The following is a 24613-nucleotide window of genomic DNA, read 5'->3' as shown; positions in this document are numbered from 1 at the left end:
TGACTCTTAAAATCCTCCGATTTTGAGTTTGAGCCCCACACTGAGTACAGAGATTACTTAAAAATAAAACCATAAAAAAGAAAAAAAAATGCAGAGAATAATGTAGAAGGCAGACTAATGGTTATTCTGTCTCTTTCCACTTTTCTGAATTCCAGAATGAGTCCAAGAAAAAAAAACAGGCTAGAAGCTGAAATACTCTGGTTGTAATATTTTGAAGTTCTCACACTTACCTCACCACACTGAACTTGAGATTATAGTTGCCACCACTTTGAATGATAGGAGGGTAACACATTTCCACCGTAGAAGGGTCTGCCCCAGCTAGGTATTTTTTCTCTTCAATGGCCTTTTCCACAGATTCAGCCAGTTTGCTGTGTCGAACTTTCTGTAAGAATGCCCAGAAATAAAACAGTATTTAAAACAGTCATCAATGGGCGCCTGGGTGGCTCAGTGGGTTAAGCCTCTGCCTTCGGCTCAGGTCATGATCTCAGGGTCCTGGGATCGAGTCCCGCATCGGGCTCTCTGCTCAGCAGGGAGCCTGCTTCCTCCTCTCTCTCTCTCTCTCTCTCTCTCTCTCTCTGCCTGCCTCTCTGCCTACTTGTGATCTCTCTCTGTCAAATAAATAAAATCTTTAAAAATAAAAAAAAATAAAACAGTCATCAAAAAGTGGCTAACAGTTTTGGGTTTGTGGATATTATTGTCTGAAGACAACATATATCTTAATATCACTCAGGATGCTAAAAAAGTCTTATGAAATGGTTTACTTGTGAGATAACACAGTGGTATGCCTGCAAAGCTGATTTTGACACAGTATGTGAAATTCACAGCCATACGAAGAATTCTCAAATAAAATAATGAATAACCTCAAGAAGCTATAGTGTAGGTTTACCGTTACTTTGAAAGAGAGCTGGCAGGGCGCCTAGGTGGCTCAGTTGAGTGTTCAACTCTTGGTTTCAGCTCAGGTCAGATCTCCAGTTGAGACTGAGCCCTGCAAAAGGCTTCCCGCTCAGCGGAGAGACTGCTTGGGATTCCCTCTCTCCCTCTGCCCCTCCCCCACTGCATACATAGGTGCACGTGAACGGTCACACTCTCTCAAATAAAGAGATCTGAAAGGAAGGAAGGAGAGAGGAGAGATAGAGAAAGGACAGGAGAGAACTGAGAAAGAGGGGCGCCTGGGTGGCTCAGGTGTTAAGTGCCTGCCTTTGGCTCAGGTCATGATCCTAGGGTCCTGGAATTGAGCCTGCTTCTCCCTCTCCCACTCCCTTTGCTTGTGTTCCCTCTCTCACTGTTTCTGTCAAATAAATAAATAAAATCTTTAAAAGAAAAAAAAAGGAAAGAAAAGAAAAGAGCTGGCACAATTACACACCACCAATTTATGTACCAAAGGCCTAATTTCAAAGGCAGCTGAACATGCACCAAAAAGCACTGCACAGTAGGGACTTACTTCTCCTTCATGAAAACAGTAAAGACTAGCCCCTCTCCATTTACCTCATCTGCATCAACTATCTCCATGACTCGTTCCTTGAAGAATTTGTTGAAGACCTCAGAGGTGATGCTAGCTGCTTTCTTCATTAGGTTGAGCTCCCCATCCTCCTTTACAGCAATGGTATAGGCCACAACTGCACTGATATCTATCTGCAAAGTGTAAGAGTTTCTAACATGTAAATAGAGAATTGCTAAAGAAACGCATCTCTCCCAATCTGAATATCATCATTGAAGATATCTGGTTATTTAGCAAATATTATTTATTCATAATTTATTCAAAAATCACTTACTCATCAGTAATTTACAAAATACTGAAATACTCTTTTTCTGGACTGAATAAACATTTAAAATAGCTCTTTACCAGGTCATAGTGTGTACTCTAATAGGTACTACATTAATGAATCATTTAAATGTAAATGTAAATGCTCCTCTCTAAAGGATTCTATAAAGGCTGAAGAAGGAAAATAGGCAGGACAACAGGGAGGAAAAAAATATATTTTCTAGATAAAAGATTTTCCTGCTTCTCTCTGAAATAGCTGAACTATCTTCCCAATGTCTCACTCCTGACTGAAAAGTCAAATTGGCTTACTGCTCAGCCAAACAGAATGAAAAATAGAAATGTGAAGGAATACAGTTTTCCCAAAACAAATACTTTGTACTAATGTTATGGAAGCCTGTCACACTTTTGGTCTTCCCAATTCCCAATTTGCTTGTTTCCGGGAGTATTCTTACTTTGTCAAAGCCCTCTTTGTTGAGGCAGTCATTCCAGTTCTTCATGAACTCTCCAGGGAATTTGTCTTTGCTGAACACTCCAATCTTCTTGCCATTCTTGCTTTCTTTAATGGCTTCAATCATTTTGTCAAAGCTGCTCTTATTGCTTTCATTCTATCAGTGCCACAAAGAAAAAAAAGAGTTAATTAGTTTTAGAATTAGATATCTATGTTCTACTAGGAATAGGCAGAGACAAATATCTGGAACCACAGAAAGAATAAATTCTCTTCTCATGCCCCATCTACTTCTTAGGACAGACTATAACACACTAAAAGTTAACACAAAATTTCTTTGGATATTTTTACATACTGAAGTGCCACGTAAGTTGATAAGACTGTTCTTTTTCTGGGCCCCGGGGTGGCTCAGTTAGTTAGGAGTGCCTTCGGCTCAGGTCATGATCCTGAAGTCCCAGGATAAAGTCCCGCATTATACTCCCTGCTCTGCAGGAAGTCTGCTTCTCCCTTTGCCCGTTCCTCCCCGCTGTCGTGCATGTGCTCTCTCTCTCTAATAAAATCTTCTAAAAAAAGACTATTCTTTTTCTTCATGAATAGCTAAAACACAAGATGAACAATATTCTGAGAAAAAATGCCAGACAGGAAGTATGACAAAAAAGATCACATGTGGGGCACCTGGGTGGCACAATTGGTTAAGCATCTGTCCCTTGGTTTTGGCTCAGGTAATGCTCTGGGTCATGAGATTGAGTTGGGCGTCAGGCTCTGCACTCAGCTCAGAGTCTGCTTAAGACTCTCTCTCATGCTCCCTCTGCCCCTCCCCTACCACAGCACGCGCGCGCGCGCGCGCACACACACACACACACACACACACACACACACACACGGGTGCCTGTATGCATGCTTACATGCTCTCTCAGACAGACCTTAAAACAAATAAATCACATGTGATAAAAACTGAAAAGGAGGTATATCTCAGTTTCCTTAAGGATTATTTAAAGTTATTTAATCTACGGGCACCCAGCTGGCAGAGTCAGTACAGCACGTGACAATCTCAGGGCTGTGAGCTCCAGCCCCACACTGGAGGCAGTGATTACTGAAAAAGATGTTACTTATTTTAATGAAGGTACTAAGATGAAAACAAAAGTGATTACTTAAAAAAAAGTTACTTATTCTAATGAAGGTACTAAGGTGAAAACAAACAAGCTAACAGTGTCCTTGAGAAAGGACAGATAACGTGAGCGTTCAACAGACTCTCACAGCCTGCATGTTTTGCTGCAGAACTGACAAGGTTACTGAACCTTTTTTTCTCCTAACAAACACAACAAAGATGCGACAGAATTTTGTAATTACAACCACAGTCAGCTAAAATCTCCCTCTGTGTTCTTTTAAATTCCTAGAGGGCATTTCTGTTCATCACTTTTAAACATTCTTTCACATTTAGGACACATCCTTTATTGGTTCTGACCTTTTCCCGTATCAGCAGTGTGATGGCAGGGGCTCCATTAGCATTCTCATTGCCCTTAGTGTTGGCAATCTGTTTTAAAAACTCCACTTTCTTCTTGCTGGCCATAAAGATGATTTTGTCATCACAGAAAACCATGATGGTATCAGTTAGTTCATAACCAAAGAGCCATGTCTACAGGAAAAGATAACATGTGATTAACAGTATTTATAGATTTAAAAAAATTAATGTACTTATTCAGAAACATTTATAAAATAAGGTGTCTGGAATTAGCTTCAAAATAATGTAGATGTGGATACAAATGAAACTGGCCAAGAGCTGGCAATTTATTGGAAAATGGGTACATGGGAGTCCAATATATTATTTTATTGACTTTGATGTTTGAAATAGTCCATAATAAAGACCATCAGTGCATCTGGATAATTTGTGTTTATAGGAACTATACTGTTGTTTAGTAAGACAGAAATGCATAAAAGAAGGGACAAAGTAGCAAATCAGGGAACTGCACATTCTAGCTCCCCCAAAGACTGCTAGTTACCTACCAATTATTCATTTCTTCTCCTCAGAAAGACAGGATTGTCAGCTGGGCACAAGACTGCATGAAGACTATTTCCCATCCTTTCTTGCAGCTAAGTATGGCCATTAAGTTCTGGCCAATACGTTTTAAGTAGGAGTATTCTGTGGGACTTCAAGCAAGTCTCATTATAAAGGGAAGGAGGTCTTCATTTTTTTCCCTTTCTGCATTCTTTCTGTTAGCAAATTTAGAACCACGGTATGGACTCTGTGTATGGCAGAGTAAAGACCTGAAAAACCTTGAGTCCCTGAAGACTAATGAAAAGAGAAAAGAACTGGGCTGCCTGGGAGGCTCAGTCAGTTAGGTGTCTGACTTCAGCTAAAATCACGATCTCAGGGTCCTCAGATCTAGCCATGTGTCCAGATCCACTCTCAGCATGGAATATGCCTCTTCCTCTCTCTCTGCCCCTCTCCCCACTCATGCTCCCTCCTTCTCTCTCTGTGAAATAAAATCTTTAAAAAAATAAAAGAGAACTGTTTTTGCTTAATTCATTGTCAGATTTTTTTTTTGTTAAATCCCAATTTATAGACTTCTTTCTTTATGTTCTATGCACTCTCCAGTATGCTTTTATGTTCCTTTTTAAAAGTATAGTTGTTTCTTTTTATTTAAGAATGTGTTTTTTGTTTTTTTTGGTCCACTCAATACTGAGTACTTATGACTTGGGATTGAGGAATTAAACTTTTAATGTGGCTAATGACCACCACACTGAACAGTGCTGTCAATGATTCAGTGACTCTCAGGGCTAAGACTGCCATAAATCCCTTACCTGTAAGGCAGTTGATTTGGCATAAACAATTTCTTCATCAACACCCACTGATACAACAATGGCATCAACGTTGGCATATTCATCTTCTCCTTTCTGGAAAGCAAAGAGTAAGTAATTTGGTCATTTTCTTTCTATCCTTGTAAAACTGGAATACAGACCTCAAGTATTTACTCAGGATATATGTATACATATATGTAATTTTTTCTTAACAGAAATGCCAACTTTAAGGTACATGTCCGCTTGGCAGTCATTAGTTACTCTATTAAAGAGTTTTATTGAAATAAAATTCATACACAATACAATTCATCCATTTAAAGGATGCTGTTCAATGGTTTTAGTGTACTCAGATTACGAAACCATCACAATCTAATTTTAGAACATTTTCATCTCCCCAAAAAGAAACCCACAAGCAATTTACTATACATCTCCTCCCAGACAACCATTAATCTAATCTGTTTCCACAGATTTGTCCATCCTGGACATTTCATATACATAGGCTTTGTGTCTGGCTTCTTTCACTTGACATGCTGTCAGGGTTCACCCATGTTGTAGCAGGTAACAGTACTTTGTCCTTTCTGTCACCGAGTAACAAACTACCCTATGGATCTACCACACAGTATCTAATCATCAACTGCTGGACATCTGGGCTGTTGCCCTTTTTTAGCTATTACGAATAATGGTGCTATCAACACTCATGTACTTCTGTGTAGACATACCTGAGTATGTATCTAGTGAAATGCTAGGTCATATGTTTAACTTTTTGAGGTTAACAGTTTAACCAGACTATTTTCCAAAGTGTACCACTTTATATTCTCAACAGCAATCTATCAGGGTTCCAAATTCTCCATATTATGACCAATATTTGTTGACTTTTTTAATCAGAGCCATCCATTGGGTGCGAAGTAGGAACTCACTGTAGTTTTTATTTGCATTTCCCTGACAGCTAATGATGCTGGGCACTTTTTCACATGATTAGACCATTTGCCTACCTTTAAGTGCCTATTCAGATTCTTTGCCCATTCTATAAATGAATTACTGCTTTATTATTAACTTGTAAGAGTTCCTTTTATACCCAGACATAAGTTTCTTGTCAGACAGGACTTGCAAATTTTTCCCATTCAGGGGGTTCTTTTCACTTTCATAATGCTGGTGTCCTTAGAAACACAAACATTTTTAATTTTGAAGGAGTCCAAATTATTTTCTTGTGCTTTTTCATCTCACACCTAAGAAGGCTTTGTCTAATCCAAGGACAATCCAAAGATTTACCTGTATTTCCATAAGTTTTATAGTTTTAGCTCTGATATTTAGATCTCATGGTTAATTTTGAGTTAAATTTTTTGAATGGTGTGGGGAAGGAGCCTAAGTTCATTTTTTTGCATAGGGATATCCAGTTTGAAAAGACTGTTCTTTCCCCCATTGATCTGTCCCAATCAAAAACCAAATTATGTATTCTGAAAAAGCAAATGATACTGGGGCATGCAGATGGCTCGGTCACTTGAAAGTCTTCGTTTTGGCTCAGGTCAAGATCCCAGGGTCAGGAAATCAAGGAAACCAAGGAAATCAAGTCCTAAGTTGGGCCCCCATACTCAGCAAGGAGTCTGCTTGAGGTTCTCTCTCTCCCTCTACTGCCCCACTTGCATACACTCTCTTTCTCTTTAATACATACATAAATCTAAAAAAAAAAAAAATCAAGTGATACAAATGTAGATATTTGTTTCTGGATTCTCAATTCTATTCCATGATCTATGTGCCTATCCTTACACTAATAGCATGTTATTTTGATTACTGCAGCTTTATAACCAGTTTTGAAATTGAGAAGTGTGACTTCTCCAACCATTAGCTACTCTTCAATAGCTCTACAAGACTGAAAGACTGGTAATAATGGGCTAGAAGGTCAAATCTCTAACTTCCCCTATAAAGTCAAGAGAGACATCTACTAAGACTCTTCACACGTCAAGGCTTCTGGTTGCCAGTAAGAATCCAAATATAATGCCAATTGAGGTTTCTGTTCAATTTCTCTACCATAACAAAATACTTAAGACAAAGAAATTACCACAGAGAAATTGTAGGCATTCCCTCACTGATTCTCAGTGAGAAGGTATTTTCTTTCAGGTTGGTAAAGTTTTATCATTAGTTCTCATTGATGATGCAAAAGCAATGGTAGTTAACCTACTGCCTTAGCATGAATCAAGGCAGTGGAACCAAAATAATTATTCACTACTGCACACTCATGGAAAGGGGGGGAAGGGCAGTTTCTCTAAGAATGTCCTTGATGCAACAAAAATGATTAATAGTAAGAAATCCCAACCCTAAAAAAAAAAAAAAAAAAGAAAAAAAAGAAATCCCAACCCTTGAGCACGTCTTTCCAATATTGTGTAAAGAAATGGGAAATACACACAAAACACTTCTATCTGTAAACTGAAGTACAATGGTTGTCTTAAGGAAAATTTTACAATTATCTGAATAACAAGTTGAGGGAGCCATTTAAGCAGACATGGGTACCCAGCATACATTTTCTTGAAAATTAATGAAGTGAGCCTGCTGTTTCAAGGAACATAAATGATGTCTTATGTAGTCAATGATAAATATTTTAGTTTTCAAGCAAAAATTAGAATTCTGAAATAGTTGACTTGCCACTGTGAACTTAGCTTCCCTACTTAAAACTTTCCTGGTAAAATTAGTGGTGATATTAACAAACATGATTCTTTGATACCATATAATGAAATGTGTAACATTTAGAAGATCTGCACAACTGAGAGAACCAATGCATGATGTCACAAAGTCATCCATGGCAGGGACGCCTGGGTGGCTCAGTGGGTTGAGCCTCTGCCTTCAGGCTCAGGTCATGCTCTCCGGGTCCTGGGATCAAGCCCCACATTGGGCTCTCTGCTCGGCTCTCTGCTCAGTGGTGAGCCCGCTACCCCCTCTCTCTGCCTGCCTCTCTGCCTACTTGTGATCCCTGTCAGATAAATAATTAAAATCTTAAAAAAAAAAAAGTCATCCATGGGTAAAGGATTAAAGGTACAATAACCTGAGTATAAAAAGTGTTAATGTTGTGGTTTCAAATTTTAAATTACAATTAATTTTTGAAAGATTACCACTTCTCAAGTTTTAATGTAGTAACAAAGTATATTCATAATTATCTAAAAAGATTATTAAAATATCGCCCCCCCTTACCCTAAAGATACAAACGTAGTGATCCAAAGGGGCACGTGCACCCGAATGTTTATAGCAGCAATGTCCACAACAGCCAAACTATGGAAAGAACCTAGATGTCCATCAACACATGAATGGATCAAGAAGATGTGGTATATATACACAATGGAATACTATGCAGCCATCAAAAGAAATGAAATCTTGCCATTTGCGACAACATGGATGGAACTAAAGTGTATCATGCTTAGCGAAATAAGCAGAGAAAAGACAACTATCATATGATCTCCCTGATATGAGGAAGTGGTGATGCAACATGGGGGCTTAAGTGGGTAGGAGAATAATCAATGAAACAAGATGGGATTGGGAGGGAGACAAACCATAAGTGACTCTTAATCTCACAAAACAAACTGAGGGTTGCTGGGGGGAGGGGGGTTGGGAGAAGGGGGGTGGAGTTATGGACATTGGGGAGGGTATGTGCTTTGGTGAGTGCTGTGAAGTGTGTATACCTGGCGATTCACAGACCTGTACCCCTGGGGATAAAAACATATGTTTATAAAAAATAAAAAATTAAAAAAAAAATAAAGCATTACTTCCAAAGAGGGAAAAAAATATATATATATCCCCCCCTTCCAGCTTCACATATGTATGAGGCCAGATTTTCTCTCTATATTTGATGCAACCAATACAAAGAAAGGATCTTTGGGGTAATGAATAATTTAAGAATCTAAGAGTTCTGCTATCAGGGTCTGAGAACCACTATGCTATATTGATTCCTGTGCCATAGCACATTAACACTACTCTTTGCCTTAAACATTCTCTCTTCTCAATTTTTGCTACGTATGCACCAATTCTTCAATAAATATAGATTTCTGTGGCAAAAATATTACCACTACCTTGATAATCTCCCAAAATTAGCAACAGGCACTTGCCTATATTTAATGCTTATGGCTTCTAGATACAGATGTAAACCCCTCTCCAGTATCTGTCTGCAAAAAATACCATTGAAATTAGACAAAAGTCTATTGTATTTTTTTACTTGAAGTCTTTGTCTAGTCAAAATTTTTCTACAAAGAAAAAGGTATTAACATGTATAAAAATTGAAAATACACAGTAATACATTTCTTAAAAGTATATAAAGAATGTAATCATGTAACTTAATCACTAACAGTATGGGTAAATCATCCAAAGGGATCTCAATAAAACTGAAAATAGGGAGAGAAAAAGGGCCCACATATTCAGCTTTTTCAAGCAGATGCAGAAACAAACTCAACCATCCCAAGGATTTCAATCCAAATAAAATGCCTAGTTTTCCACTGCCTATCACAAAGGTGAGAGGACGAATCCTAATTTCTCTTGAAACCCTGCTGCTCTGACCATTTCATCAAAGCTCTTGATTGATTCTTCACAAAACCAGTGAGCTCTAACCCAGGAAAGAAATATAGTAACAGGAGATTTTAGATATTTAAAGATAAAGAATTCAGAGAAAAATTTTCTCAAAATGTGAAACAATGAAAAGGATTATAATGAAACCAAGTATCTTAGCAAAATCTGGGATACAGTTTCATATTTCAAACCTTATGAGTACAAATGCTTTAATATAGATCACATCTGAAAATAGTCTTCTGAAACTATGGGAGACTTTAAGTTATTTGCTTATAAAACTTGCGTCAGTTACCTGAAGTAACATAACACATACTATTGTAAAATATTTTTATATATATAATATGTTTCCAGATTAAATTATGTCTGGAGGGGCGCTTGGGCAGCTCAGTTGGTTAAGCATCTGCCTTTGTCTCAAGTCATGATCCCAGGGTCCTGGGATGGAGCCCGGGAGCCTGCTTCTTCTCCCTCCGCTGCTTGTGCTCTCTTGCTCTGTCAAATAAATAAAATCTTAAAAAAAAAAAAATTACGCCTGGAATATTAGAGTGGAGTGGGGTAGCTGAAAAAAGGAAAAAGAAGAAAAATGCTACAAGGCTAACAGTCCTATGTCCAACTCCAACTGCCAGCCTGGCTACTGGAGGAAGCTGGCTCTTAACCCTGTGCTGCTCCGAAATGGTCCCAGATTCCTACCTGATCTCTCTTCTGCTTGGGCTGATCTTCAGAACTCAGACTTGAGCCCTTGTCGAATCTGGACTTGTGATCCCTGTGCTCCCCTTTCTAGACGAATCATCTTGCACAGATTCTCAACATCCACCAAACACTTTCTGTCTCCAAATTCTGCCACCTTCCAGTCTGTTTGGTACACTTGACAGCCAAGCCTTGCTGAAATGAGTGTTTCAGGTGGGAATAATAGTATTTACTGAGCAGCCACTTTTTTTTTATGTGACTTGCATTTATTTATTACCTGTAACCCTCACAATAAAACCTGACATGCAGTAAGCACGACCATATTCAAAATCCCAATCAACACCTAGCACACTTAAAACTCCCACACAAATATACTAGCAGTCCTCACACTCACGATGATTTAGACTTTTTAAAAAGTGCTGAAAACCTAATTAAAATATACATATTAAAGGTAAAATAGTTTCTATTAGCACACATTTATAGAGTATCAGATAGAGTTATACTTTTCCTACCATCTCTATCTCTTTCAGTTAACAAATCAGATGAGGATTTCATTAGAATCCTAGAGATAAAAATGAATCCCTCTGGAAGGCTTCTGATTTTTATCTATAAAGAGACACAGGGTCATTTGACAAACTTCTCAGGTAAGATGTTAGTATTGGTGACTTCTTAAATTTAACAGAAATTTCTTCAGCAACTGCAAGCAATAGGTATCAAGGTCTGCCTACTATATTTAGAGATACACTAATGCCTACTGGTAAGGGCTCACTCTGAAAACACACTGCCTGGGTTTGAATACCTGATTCCACCACTTACTGTGACCTAACCTCTCTATGTTCCACTCTCCTCAATCATAAATATTGCTGTCAGAATTAAATGAGCTAACAGAAATATAAATTATATTTATATATAAATATTTGTTTATCTATTTATTTATATATTTAATATATAAATATTAAAAACAAAATACAAAGTGCTTTGAACAGTGTTTAGGTCACAGCTGCTACTATGTATCTGTCATCATTATTATACAAATAATAGACCAAATATAGACCAAAAGGCTATTCGTTAAAAATTTTACTGCATACCACACCACTACAGTTACTGGTGTCAAAAATTAGCTGTCAACTGCATTAGTACAGCAGCAGAACAGACTTTCTGAAAGTGTGTACAACTCATATAGGAGATGATTTTAAGTGATCAAAGATGTGGCTTTAAATATTCAATTACCTAGCAAAAAAAGTTACCTATTTTTCTCTTTAAATCTACTTGATCATATCAAGACCCTACCTGTTTAAGAAGATAATTACAAATGATGTATCTGTATAGTGTTAATATCCAAAATGTATAAAGAACTTACTCAACACACAAAACAAATAATCTGAGTAAAAAAGGACAGATGAACCAACATTTTTCTAAACATACAGATGGCCAACAGACACATGAAAAGATGTTCCACATCACTGATCATAAGGGAAATGCAAACCAAAACTACAATGAGTTATCATCTCACACCTGTCATAATGACTAAAATCAAAATTACAAGAGACAAGCAGTGTTGGCAGATGTGGAGAAAAAGGAACACTGCTGGTGGGAATGCAAACTGGTGCAGCCACTGTGGAAAACAGTATGGAGTTCCTCAAAAAGTTTAAAAATAGAACTATACCCTATGATTCAGTAATTGTGCCACTGGGTGTCTACCTCCTCCCCAAAATACAAAAACACTTATTTGAAAGAATATATGCACCCCTATGTTTACTGCATTATACAGAATAACCAAATTATGGAAGCAGCCCAAGTGTCCATCGATAGATGAATGGATAAAGAAGATGCAGGTGTTTGTGTGTGTGTGTGTGTGTGTGTATATGCACACAATAGAATGTTATTCAGCTGTTAAAAAAAAAAAAAAGAATGAAATCTTGCCATTTGCAATGACATGTACAGAGCCAGAGAGTATAATGTTAAGTGAAATAAGTCAGAGAAAGACAAATACCACACGATTTCACTGGTATATGGTATGTGAGAAACAAAACAAGCAAACAAAGGAAAAAGACAAATCCAGATACAGACTTAAAAAAAAAAAAAAAACCTCTCTTTTAAGATTTTATTTATTCATTTGAGAGACAGAATGAGAGAGAGAGAGAACACAAGAGGGAAGAAGGTCAGAAAGAGAAAGAGACTCCCCACTAAGCAGGGAGCCTGATGCAGGACTCAATTCCAGGACTCCAGGATCATGACCTGAACCAAAGGCAGCTGCCCAACCAACTGAGCCTCCCAGGAGCCCCAGATTCTTTTATTGTTTTTTTAAGATTTTATATATTTCCTTGGCAGAGAGAAAGTTAGAAAGCACAAGCAGGAGGAGTGGGAGAGGGAGAAGCAGAGAAGGGAACCAAGACTCTGAGATCACGACTTAAGCCAAAGGCAGCTGCTTAACCGACTAAGCCACCCAGGCTCCCCTAGACTCTCTTTTTTTTTTTTTTTTAAGATTTTATTTATTTGTCAGAGAGAGAGAGAGAGCACAGGCAGACAGAGTGGCAGGCAGAGGCAGAGGGAGAAGCAAGCTCATCGCTGAGCAAGGAGCCCGATGTGGGACTCCATCCCAGGCCAATGGGATCATGACCTGAGCCAAAGGCAGCTGCCTAACCAACTGAGCCACCCAGGTGTCCCTCCCCTAGACTCTTAACTATAGAGAACAAACTGACAGTTACCAGAGGGGAGGTGGCTGGGGGATGGGTAAAATAGTTGATGAGGATGAAGAGTGCACTTACCTAGAAGAGCAGAGTTAACATAGAGAAGAACTGAGTCACTAGATTATACATCTGAAACTAAGATAATAACTGTATGTTAACTATACAGGAATTAAAATTAAAAACTTAAAAAATAAAATTTTCTTTAAAAAGATTATATTTTTAATGCTAGTCCTTAACACCTGCTACAATTTAGTAATGCTGTTGCACTTACATTATCTTTATTTTTTAACATCTACTTTTTATTTTTGGAAAGTGACAGTATTTTCAATCATAGTGATGGAAAGTATCCTTTTTGAATACATTTAGGTTTAAAGAGATCAACAGTTTTTTGGAAGATGAAAAGAGGACAAAGAGTGGGAACTGACTAAGCAGAGCTGTGGTAATGGCACCCCAAGAATGCCTGACAAGCATTCTCACTGGTAAGGTATCAGTAGATACGCATATCTCAAAGAGCCCCAGTGAGCTCAGAACTTAGGAGGCACCAAGGATCAGGGAAAGGGAACAGGGTACACTGTACTTGGATGAGTTCAGGACTACAGAAAGTCTGGTCAGTAAGCTTAACAAAAGGACAATACCCCAATCTACTTAACCTCCACCCAGGATTCTTGGAAGTCCTGAGACAACACCTAATGCCTCTACAAAAATGGGCTCAAAAAGTCTACAGATTTGGGGCACCTGGGTGTCCCATGGGTTAAAGCCTCTGCCTTCGGCTCAGGTCATGGTCCCAGGGTCCTGGGATTGAGCCCCGCATCAGGCTCTCTGCTCAGTGGGGAGCCTGCTTCCTCCTCCCCTGTCTCTCTCTCTCTGCCTGCCTGTCCCCCTACTTGAGATCTCTATCAAATAAATAAATAAAATCTTTGGGGGAAAAAGAAAAGGTCTACAGACTCAAATATTAGGTCCAGGAGAAGGCAAGTACTAATTTTTAGAGAATTAAATGAAAGTCTGTATTTTGAATGATCATAATTGGGAACAAATGTCCCAAATAAAAGAATTGAGAGGATTTTTCTTATACATCCTCACTGAATTCAGAGAGAACACTTCAGATACTGACATTTGGGAGTTCTCCATGGAATAAGCAAGCCTATTCACTCTACAGTCACCCCTAACTAGTTGAGAGGCCCCATTCATACAGAGCTGCCAAAAGTTATGATTTTTTTTTTTTTTGGTAAGATCTTATTTACATACTTGTCACACAGACAGAGAGCACTTGCACGCGCAGGAGGAGCAGCAGGCAATGGGAAAGGGAGAAGCAGGCTCCCCACTGGGCAGTGAGCTCAGATGTGGGGTTCAATCACTGCAGGATCATGACCTGAGCCAAAGGCAGATGCTTAACAACTCAGCCACCCAGGCGCCCCAGTTATAGTCTTATTCTTAATACAGATGAGTAGCCAAGCCTTATTTTGGTTTCCGTGAAGTCTCCAACACATAAGAGAGAAAGCAAGGAAACTCAGAGGAAACAGAGAGGACAGAGGACAGAAGATAAAAATTAAAATACCTCCTATAAAATAAATAAATACAGCACATCCATGAAACAACAACAACAAAAAAAAAAGATGTGAAAGAACTCCTAGAAATTAAAAATAGCTGAAAAAATTTTTAAAAATTCAACAGAAAGTGGGAAAATAAAGTTAAGAAACAATACTGCAAATGGAAGATAAAGAAATAGGAAATAAAACCGAAAAATAATGAACAAACTCAAGCCAAGAGACCTAAACCTCCTGAATGGGAATTTCAGGGGAAAGAATGAGACCACTGAGGAAATGGAGAAAAGAAAGTAACCAACAATGAACAATTCTACCATTGAAGGGCACTGAGTCCTGAGACTAAATGGGCCCCCTACTTCCCAACTCAATGCAAGGAGGGAGGGGGAAAAAAAGACTCCTACCAAGGCATTTCAAAGCCCAAGGGATGAAGAGATGATTCTAAATGTTTCAGAGAGAACAGGCCATATACATTGGAACAGGAAAGAGATCCATCTGCCTTCTGAAAAACAATACTGAAAAAAGTCTGAAGACTGACAAACAATAGCTTCAAAATTCTGAGCTGAATTCTGAGATTATCAACCTTGAATTTTATTCTCACTGAGCTATATTCCTAATCAAAAGTGAAGACAGTAAAACTTTTTAAGACACACAACAGCTCAGGAAACATATATTCTCAAGAAGCTCTTAGAGGAAATACTTTAACAAAGAAAAAACAAATCAAAATAAGGGTTGTAAGACATAGTGGACCCAACCTTGGAAAATCCCAAGTTCAATGGGCCTGGAGTACAACCTGCACAGACAGAACAATATGATGTAAGGCTGCAGGAGGGGAATGGTGTTGGTGGTTAAAAAAACACAGAATTAGGGACACCTGGGTGGCTCAGTGGGTTAGGCCTCTGCCTTTGGCTTAGGTCATGATCTCAGAGTCATGGGACTGAGCCCCACATCGGGCTCTCTGCTCAGTGGGGAGGCTGCTTCCCCTTCTCTCTCTCTGCCTACTTGTGATCGGTCAAATAAATAAATAAAATCTTTAAAAAAAAGAAAAACCACAGAATAAAACACCTGACAAGTGTGAGAATTTTAAAACAAAAAATAGGTAACATTATGAAAGAACTGCAGGAAAAATTGGGGCTAGGGATATTTAAAAAAGGAGAAAAAATTTGGCAATCATTAGCATCAGGAAAAATGAAAAACTGTAGAGAAAAGGAAATTATACTCTATTAACTTCATCTACATGAGCATAAAAATGTAAATGGACTACTGGTTTTTTAAAATTTTTTTTAAAGATTTTATTTCTTTATTTGACAAAGAGAGAGAGAGATCACACGTAGGCAGAGAGGCAGGCAGAGAGAGGGGGGGAAGCAGGTTCCCTGCTGAGTAGAGAGCCCGATGTGGGGCTTGATCCCAGGACCCTGAGACCAGACCTGGGCAGAAGGCAGAGGCTTAACCCACTGAGCCACCCAGGTGCCCCCTGATTTTTTTTTTTTTTTTTAAGATTTTATTTATTTGACACAGAGACAGGGAGATCACAAGTAGGCAGAGAGGCAGGCAGAGAGAGGGGGGGAAGCAGGCTCTATGCGGGGCTCAATCCCAGGACCCTGAAATCATAATCTGAGCTGAAGGCAGAGGCTGAACCCACTAAGCCACCCAGGTGCCCCCTGACTACCGATTTTAATAAAAGTTGTGAAAAAAACTTATCAAGGGGGTGGTTATGTGATAAAGCAAGTATAATAAAATGTTAATTGTTAACCTAGGTGGTGGGTACACAGGTGTTCACTATAAAATTCTTTCACTTTTCTGTATGTTGGAAGTTTTTCATATCCATGTGTGAGGAAGAGATTTAGAAAGTATTAAGAAAGAAGAGAAGTTAGACTAAGTGTGATGGTATACAGGGATAAAAAATGAAAATAAGAAAGTGGGTAGCCAGAGTAGACTATAAAAGTTGAGCATGCAAGAATAAATGAATCCCAACCTGCCCAGGCATTTACTTCCATTTAGCCCTTCTCTTCCTGAAGTCGAGAGACCAGTGCATTGCTTAAACCTGTCTCTACCTCAAGATAAAAGAGCCATGAAGAATGGAGATGGGTAGAAGTAACCCATTACCTTTGCTCAAAGTAGTCTGGGTACTGCCTGTATTTTAAAGAAACTTCCTCAGCCACAGACAGTAACTGCCTAGCTTTGGAGAGCAATCCAGAACATGAAACTTGTCCATGACAAAAACAGCTGAGTCAGAAACCGGTAACTGAGAGAAGGACTGACACTACAGCATACAGTTTTCTCCATGGGCACAAACTTTTTAGGGTAAGAGCCACCCACCATTTCAATTCTGACCGGTGGCATACAGACACATGAATGAATGCACTGGATCAGCCATTCCTTTTCAAAACAGCTGCAAATTCTGACAGTTCACAGAATTCTTTTGGGATAAAAGACAAATGACCAAAGCCGAGGTTTACTCATAGCAAGATGCACCAAGAGGTAGGTCTCAAATGGATATGCCTGGATATTGCTTCCACTGGTTCTCAAAAAGCTGGAACTTGGGGCATCTGGGTGGCTCAGTCAGTTAGGCATCTGCTCAGGTCATGATCCTGGGGTGCTGGGATGGAGCCCCACCTCTCAGCCGAGAGTCTGCTTCTCCCTCTCTCTCTACCCCTCCCCGTGCTTGCGCTGTCAAACTAAAAAAAAAAAAAAAAAAAAAAGAAAGAAAAGAAAAAAAAAGAAAAAAGAAATCTTAAAAAAAAAGCCAAAAAACCTGAAACTGCAGAACAGTGACTAACCTCCTTCACCTCATACTAATCATAATCATACTAATCATAATCATACTAATCATACTAATCATCACCTCGTACTAATCATAATGCCTGGTTAAAAATGATGACAATGCTGAGAAGGCTGAGAGCCCTGAATAAGAACCAGTTAAGAGGCCAGAGAAGCCCATAGCACACTCTCATGACCTACTACTACCACCTGGAGTTTTCTAACAGAATGGACAGGTGCACCACAAATCCTTTCTGCTTGCAGCAGTTCTAATTTAAAAAATAAGAGGCAGGACTGGACCAGACTCAAAGATCCAGGCATAGTCATAAGACAGTAATAATTTCTGGTCACTACAGAGATCTCCTGATTTATTTTTATTTTATTTTATTTATTTATCTGTCAGAGAAAGAGAGGGAGAGAGAGACGGCACGAGCAAGCACAGGCAGACAGAATGGCAGGCAGAGACAGAGGGAGAAGCAGGCTTCCTGCCAAGCTAGGAGCCCGATGTGGGACTCGATCCCAGGACACTGGGATCATATGACCTGAGCCAAAGGCAGCTGCTTAACCAACTGAGCCACCCAGGCAACCCGAGATCTCCTGATTTTTGACTGAGCCTTTTTTTCTCATCTCTCGAATGACACTATTTCTCATTGATGTTTTAAAATTTCTATTCAAACAGAAGTATGTGATGCTACAACTACTTTTAGGACATAAGTTATGAAAATTGTTAATTAAGAAGTAGTATCTTACTGGGACGCCTAGGTGGCTCATTCAGTTAAGTGTCTGACTTTATTTTGGCTCGGGTAATGATCTCAAGGTTGTGAGACTAAGCCAGGAGACAGGGTCTGCCCAGGGCATGGAGTCTGAAATTCTGTCTCTCCCTCTCCCCTCACTCATGCCCATGTGCCCTCACTCAAATACATAAAATCTTTTAAAAAAAAAGGTAAAGTACTTGCAATAGCCTCACAATATGTATCTAACCCAAACTCAATCTGCAGATAAGTGAGATAGGAGTCACATTAATTCCTGTTCTTACTTAAAAAACAAAACAAGGCTAATTTTTTGATTTTCTTCTGCCCTGTGAGGCTGAAGAGAGTTGGAGCTACCACACAACCACACAGTTCTGAAAACCTTATGCTTGAAGGTATCTAAAACTAAAAAGTAGATATGGCACCCAACTAATTCTCTAGTTTGTGAATTTTTGTCATAATGGATAGTTCTTTGAAGACGGGTATAACAATGCAAAGCTTGGAACTTATACAGCTAACTTCAAGTTATTCCCTTATCTCAACGCTAGTTTTCTATTAAAAAAGGAGAAAGTGTAAAAAATAACCGTATTATGCACCTATATATTCCACTTTCTGCTACAGCACAAAGAATAAGCAAACAGAATTTACCTCATACCCTAGACAACCATGATCTACACTTAAGCAGATCAGAACAGAAGTACTGTAACCTGGAAAAGCTGTGCATGCAGAAAGAAATTCTACAGGTGGGCTCTGGGCATAGTTATTAAAATTTACAGTTACAAGAAAGCAGAAAGTTTCCTCAAATAATATTTTGTAATAATTAGCCACAAATTTTCCATTTTATATGAATCTTGCTCATAACTCAAACACCATTATCATCTAACAAATGATTTAAGAGGGCCCAGATAAATTTTAATGATTTTTGAGAAACAAAAAATTAGGGCCAATAATTTAACTTCCCTGAATTTAAAGACTGTCATTTTATATTAATTTTGCTAAACTGTCTTCAGCCCTCAAGTGTTTCCTAGTCTCATGTTTTGTATTTATCTATCATGTAAGGGAACTCTGAGCTCTAAATTAATCTCAGCTTTTGTGAATGGTCTAGAGAAGATGAAGAATAACCTGATTAACTGAATCACCATAAGTAGAAACAACCTCCACATCAAAGATGCATGATTTCAGGGCCTGGGGGTGGAAGAGAGGGCTTCTGATTAGTGTACATTTGTACTTATTAACCTCTAGAAAATAATGCAGCTTTTAGAAAAAATTTTTCTAATGTGGATTATGTTAAAATGTAAAAATGGAACAGGAAAAAAAATGTAAAAATGGAACAGGGAAAGAAACTGAAATTCGTTAGAAATTAACCAGTACAAAATTTTTTAAATTAAAACTTATCCTCAGGGGCGCCTGGGTGGCTCAGTGGGTTAAGCCGCTGACTTCGGCTCAGGTCCTGGGATCGAGTCCCACATCGGGCTCTCTGCTCGGCGGGGAGCCTGCTTCCCTCTCTCTCTCTCTCTCTGCCAGCCTCTCTACCCACCTGTGATCTCTCTCTGTTAAATAAATAAATAAAATCTTTAAAAAAAAAATTATCCTCAGTATTTATCTGTATAAAGTCCTTATTTTTCCTTTTCATAAAATGCAACAAAGAATCTATTTTATTTTCAGTTATCTAATGCATTTATCTTCAAAAGATGAAACAGACACATGAACCTTTAATATGAATGGCAGGGAACTCACCAACTTTAATAGCTTGGTTTTCAGTAGAGAGTCTCTTTGAAAGGCAATTTACAATGCTGAAATCAGAACTAATCATTTTTGTCAGAACGTTTTTCAGGTTTTATAAGTCTTTATTAGTTTTAGTTTCCCTGGATGACAGAGTTCAGAGGCCAGACTTAAGCTAGACAGCACAGCCTACACCACAGGAGGCAATCAAATATATGAACTGATAAACTACTATCGTAAAAATAAATTTTAACCGTGGACGTCTTTCAAGCGGCAAGATTACCCTATCTTTAAACTACTGGACTGCAACAGCTCTTTTTCTCAACACGTGCCCTGAATACTCTACCGAGGAGGAAAACTAACCAGGTTTTAGGCATCACATCGTTTTTGCATTACTAAAGCTTGCAGGTTTTCAGCATTAGGTTTCTGTGCTACCCACGTCAGGGCCTAGAACATGAGACGGTTGCGCGTGATCCGTTGTTTTTTTTTTTTTTTAAACTCCAGCACAAGCCCCGCAAATGATAAATACGGAAAGCCCGATTCACATCCTACCAGCCCCTCCATCCACCCTTTACGAAGAAGGTTGTAATTCTGGCGGGACCTGGGGCGCAGTACTCCGATTCTGGAAGGACAGAGCGAGTGCGTGGGTGTGTATTAACACTGCAGGAGGAGGGCGGCAAGACGTGATCACAGAGTGGGAGGGAAGGATGATGCCTCTTCTGGGGCGGGAAGAGACTGTGAGAGGAGGCTGTTATGCATGACGGGGGCCAGCACGCGGGGAAGATGGTGGTGGCCGCAGGGCAGTGTTTGCGGGGGATTCCCTGTTCCGGGGCTGCGCTGGGGGCGGCCTGCGGTGAATGGTCCTGCAGCAACTAAAGGGGCGCGACACTGGACCCGGGAATTCCCGACGGAAAAGGAAAAAAGGGCGCCGAGAAATGGGGTTATTATGGGATGGCAGAGGGGGGCTCCCTAGGGAAAATTACGGGATCTATCTCACCCGCCAATTGCTGTACAGTCTCTTCACTCGCCGGTAATAAGCGTCTTTGTCCAGAGTCACAGCCATAGCCACAGCCGCCGCTCCTACTCGGGTTCCGAGAATCACGCGAGGTCCCGGATCCGCCACCCGCTCTCGGCCCCGGAATCCCGCACTCTCCCAGTGACCCGGAAGTATCGACCTCAAAGATGCCCTTTCCGCTTCCGGGTCCCGACAGCGCCTGGGGGATTTTTGTTTTGTTTTTTTAAACCTCTCTCGGGAGGTTAAGGGTTCAAAAGGAAGAAAGACAGTGGGGGAAATCAACAAAATGTGCAACACAAAAAGGGTCTAGATTTTCGCGGGGTTTTCTTGTCAACTTAGCAACAGCCGCACGCGAGGAGACGTCGTCACGTGACGCTCCGCCCACCCCCTACTCTCAGCCTTACTGCGGTTTCCAGGAGCTCGGATTTCAGGCCGAGGCGGCAGCTGGGCACTGTGAAGGAGGCGGGAGGCCTGCCTTGCCTGCCTTGCCTGCCCCGCCCCACACAAGCCGCCGCGCGCCGCTGCTACGGCCCCACCCACCGACAATTGAGAGGGTAGCGGAAAGAGCGGGATCTGACGTGGGATTGGAGTGGGAACTTCGGGTGCATTCCGCTTCTACATGGTAGGAAAGCAAAAGCTGCTGCTGCTCCAGGACTAGGATTTGGTGGCGAGAACAGAACGAGCACTAACCAGGGAGAAAAAGTCCACAAAACTATTTGCCTCAGAAAGGGAAATAAAATGCCCAGGCTTCATCTGAGCGCTGGGATGGCAGGGGAGGAGTCTTAGGAAACAAATGGCTTGAAGGGCTTCACACAACCCAGTCTGCCCATCACTCCCTTCCCACCGCTCCCAGCCCCGGCCCCCGTCCAATTCTTGACACCGTTCCTTCCAGTCTCTCCCCTTGCCAAAGTTCATTAACTGATAACATTCTTATGGCTACCCCAAAGTACCGTTATTGCGGTTAATTCCAAACAAAATGTACATGGTTCCTTGAAGAAATTCTTCCTTCTCATTTCTTCCGAGAACTTGGGAGTTTGAATCTGGAACATTTGCGTCCTCTTAAACAATTCCCTTGCCTTTAGCAAGCTGGATCGACTACACTTATATATCCTTTAATGGGAGTACAGATGACTTGTCTGTCCTATCCAAGGTAACTGCATTTACAATAATGAGCTTTAGGAAAGTAGTATTGAAATTACCCATTATAAATTCAAAATTAACCTTTATATTGGGTTTTAGCAAATATAGAACAAGGGAAGAGTGGAAAAGGATTAACTTAAATTTATTAATGCCAAGGGGAAGGAAGGTAACAGTTCCTGACCCTCCAGCTGTATCCACAGTTCGGCCAGGAACAGGCTCTGCCAGAGGCTAGGGCCAGCGCTACATAGTCTGTGGTTAATGGAGGGGTTTAGGGAGGGGTGAGCACATCAGCTGCTCTAGTCTCCTTTCCTTCCCCAGAAATGAGGAAGTGGTCATGTATTATTTTAGGAGTTCCCCCTGCCCACCCAATCCTCTCAAATTTGGAAGCAATCAGGTACAAGTTTTTTTCTTCCTTTTCACCTCCTGGAGTCCTGGGTCTCCCCACATCTCCCCTGCCCCTCCCACTTTTCCATAGTCCAAGGGCCAGAGTAATTGAAAATACAGCAGCCACCCAAGCAATGGGGACCATGCTGGGGCTTCAGTCATCAGCATCTTCGCTTGAGTCTGAGTTGGCTGGCATCATAGGATCATCAATGAGTGAGAAGTCCCTTTCTGAGCTATCATAGCCCTGAGATAAATCATCATCATCATCTTCATCCTCATCGTCCTCGTCTTCCTCAGGTTGCAGTGGTGGCAACCTCAAGGCAGTACCAGAGGTGGTAGTGGCTGGTGAAGAAGGGTAGCCAGGGGCTCTCAGGCCTGGATGGTGATGGTGGTGATGGTGGGGGTGGGGGTGGTGGTGGTGGTGATGAAGCATGGTGCTGGAGTCTACATGGGGGGATGATGCTGCACCACCCATCACAAACGGCATAAAAGGCAAAGATGCAGAAGTGGCACTGCTGTGACCCAGGGATGACACAGACTGCAGGCCACTACTGCTGTGTTGGAAGGTATTATGCAGAGACAGGGCCCCAGTGCCTCCGCCCTGCATCAGGGCCATCATCTTTGAAAGGTCTGGTCGCATTCTGCGGGCCCGCTTCTTGCTGCTGTCTGGTGCAATAGGCCCTGGCAAAACCCGGTTGAACACAGTTTCAGCATGGTGACCCTAGGAGGAAGGAGCAGAAGATAGTAAAAACAAAGAAAGGAAAAAAGCAAACTAGAAGACAATAGAATCCTAGCTTGCAAGTGCTTTTCCACTGAATATCTTTAGGATAAGCAAAGCAAGCATAGTCAACAGGAAGAGGAAATACTGGATTTTACTGCTGGAAACATTCCAGCTAAAGCTAAAATGGAGATTGATACTGACATTTATGTGAACCAGAGTTTTGCTTTTTTCCATGACTACATTGTACCTTTACTCCATCCAGCCATTTCACAGATGCTTACCTTTGTTAACAAGGAGATTGGGCAAGCCAGTGAATGAATCAGTATTTGCACAGTATACTTTACTGATGGCAGGTTGTTCACATGATCTTACCATATGAAGCACAACACAACTATATTGACATTTACAAAACTATTACAGCACAGCAGATTGTGGTAAACTAAAGACAAGTCAGGTTAAGACTTCTTTCTGGATGTCTAGAACAACAAAAAGATTGTGGGTAGCTCCTCACGAAACTTAAGTGTTTTTCACATTGATTAAAAAAAAAAAACATATCTGGGACGCCTGGGTGGCTCAGTTGGTTAAGCAGCTGCCTTCGGCTCAGGTCATGATCCCAGCGTCCTGGGATCGAGTCCCACATCGGGATCCTTGCCCTGCAGGGAGCCTGCCTCTCCCTGACTCTGCCTGCCACTCTGCCTGTGCTCTCTCTCTCTCTGACAAATAAATAAATAAAATCTTAAAAAAAAAAAAAAAACCATATCTGTTGTTTTTAAGCTTCTAAATGTTCTGTCTGTAAATTTTTTTATTTTTATTTTTTAGAGAGAAAGAGAGAGAATCCAAGCGGGCAGGAAGGGACGGGGGGAGAGAGAGATAGAGAGAGAATCTCAAGGAGACCCCACACCCAGTGTGAGCCCAACACAGGGCTCAAACTCATGACTCTGAGATCAATACTTGAGCTAAAATCAAAAGTCAGGCATTAATTGGGCTGAGCCACCCACGCACCTCTGAATATTCTGGCTATAAATTTTGACTAAGTATACCGAAGCTGGAACTTATTACTGTAGTGCCTCTGCTTTGCTAGACCTAAGTATAATACTGGGTACCAAGGCATGAAACTCAGACATTTGGTAACCATGTCTCTGGATGCTATTTACCAATCTAAGCTTAATACCTGACATGTGAATATACCTTCTTGATTTGGAAAAAGAAACATCTCAAAACATTGTATTTGTACAGATTTTTAAACTATAACAATAACAGCACCTAAACTCCTGCAGGTACCAGTAATAATACACCATTAATTCTGTCTGCATTAAGAATTCCATACTGGGTGGGCGCCTGGGTCACTCAGTGGGTTAAACCTCTGCCTTTAGCTCAGGTCGTGATCTCAGGGTCTTGGGATGGAGCCCCGCATCGGGCTCTCTGCTCAGCGGGGAGCCTGCTTCCTCCTCTCTCTCTGCCTGCCTCTCTGCCTACTTGTGATCTCTCTCTCTCTCTGTCAAATAAATAAATAAATCTTAGAAAAAAAATAAAATAAAAGAATTCCATACTGGGGTGCCTGGGTGGCACAGTCAGTTAAGTATCCAGCTCTTGGTTTAGGACCAGGTTGTGATCTCAGGATCGTGAGATCGAGCCCTCTAATGAGCGGTGGGCTCAAGA

At 40.5% G+C, this 24613-nt stretch overlaps 2 protein-coding genes across 6 annotated transcripts in view; both read right to left on the bottom strand.

Moving 5' to 3' along the window:
- SUPT16H (SPT16 homolog, facilitates chromatin remodeling subunit) overlaps nucleotides 1–20896 on the bottom strand; it is a 39865-nt gene extending 18969 nt beyond the window's left edge. Inside the window, exons 1-6 of the mRNA XM_059372389.1 lie at nucleotides 20692–20896; nucleotides 5010–5102; nucleotides 3673–3843; nucleotides 2215–2367; nucleotides 1486–1632; nucleotides 231–382 (exon numbers count right to left, since the gene is read on the bottom strand). Coding sequence (XP_059228372.1) covers nucleotides 231–382; nucleotides 1486–1632; nucleotides 2215–2367; nucleotides 3673–3843; nucleotides 5010–5102; nucleotides 20692–20757 — 782 coding nt within the window. The 5' untranslated portion in view covers nucleotides 20758–20896. The remainder of the gene's footprint in view (nucleotides 1–230; nucleotides 383–1485; nucleotides 1633–2214; nucleotides 2368–3672; nucleotides 3844–5009; nucleotides 5103–20691) is intronic.
- Nucleotides 20897–21975: 1079 nt separating this feature from the next.
- CHD8 (chromodomain helicase DNA binding protein 8) overlaps nucleotides 21976–24613 on the bottom strand; it is a 63159-nt gene continuing 60521 nt past the window's right edge. For all 5 annotated transcript variants that reach the window (XM_059372384.1, XM_059372386.1, XM_059372387.1 and 2 more), the window contains exon 38: nucleotides 21976–22954. In XM_059372384.1, the coding sequence (XP_059228367.1) occupies nucleotides 22388–22954 (567 nt within the window). In that variant the 3' untranslated portion in view covers nucleotides 21976–22387. The remainder of the gene's footprint in view (nucleotides 22955–24613) is intronic.

The sequence above is a fragment of the Mustela nigripes genome, chromosome 13 (assembly GCF_022355385.1).
Source record: "Mustela nigripes isolate SB6536 chromosome 13, MUSNIG.SB6536, whole genome shotgun sequence".
NCBI lineage: Eukaryota > Metazoa > Chordata > Mammalia > Carnivora > Mustelidae > Mustela > Mustela nigripes.
Note: the sequence above shows the minus strand (reverse complement) of the source record. Positions and strands in the feature narration are given on the sequence as shown.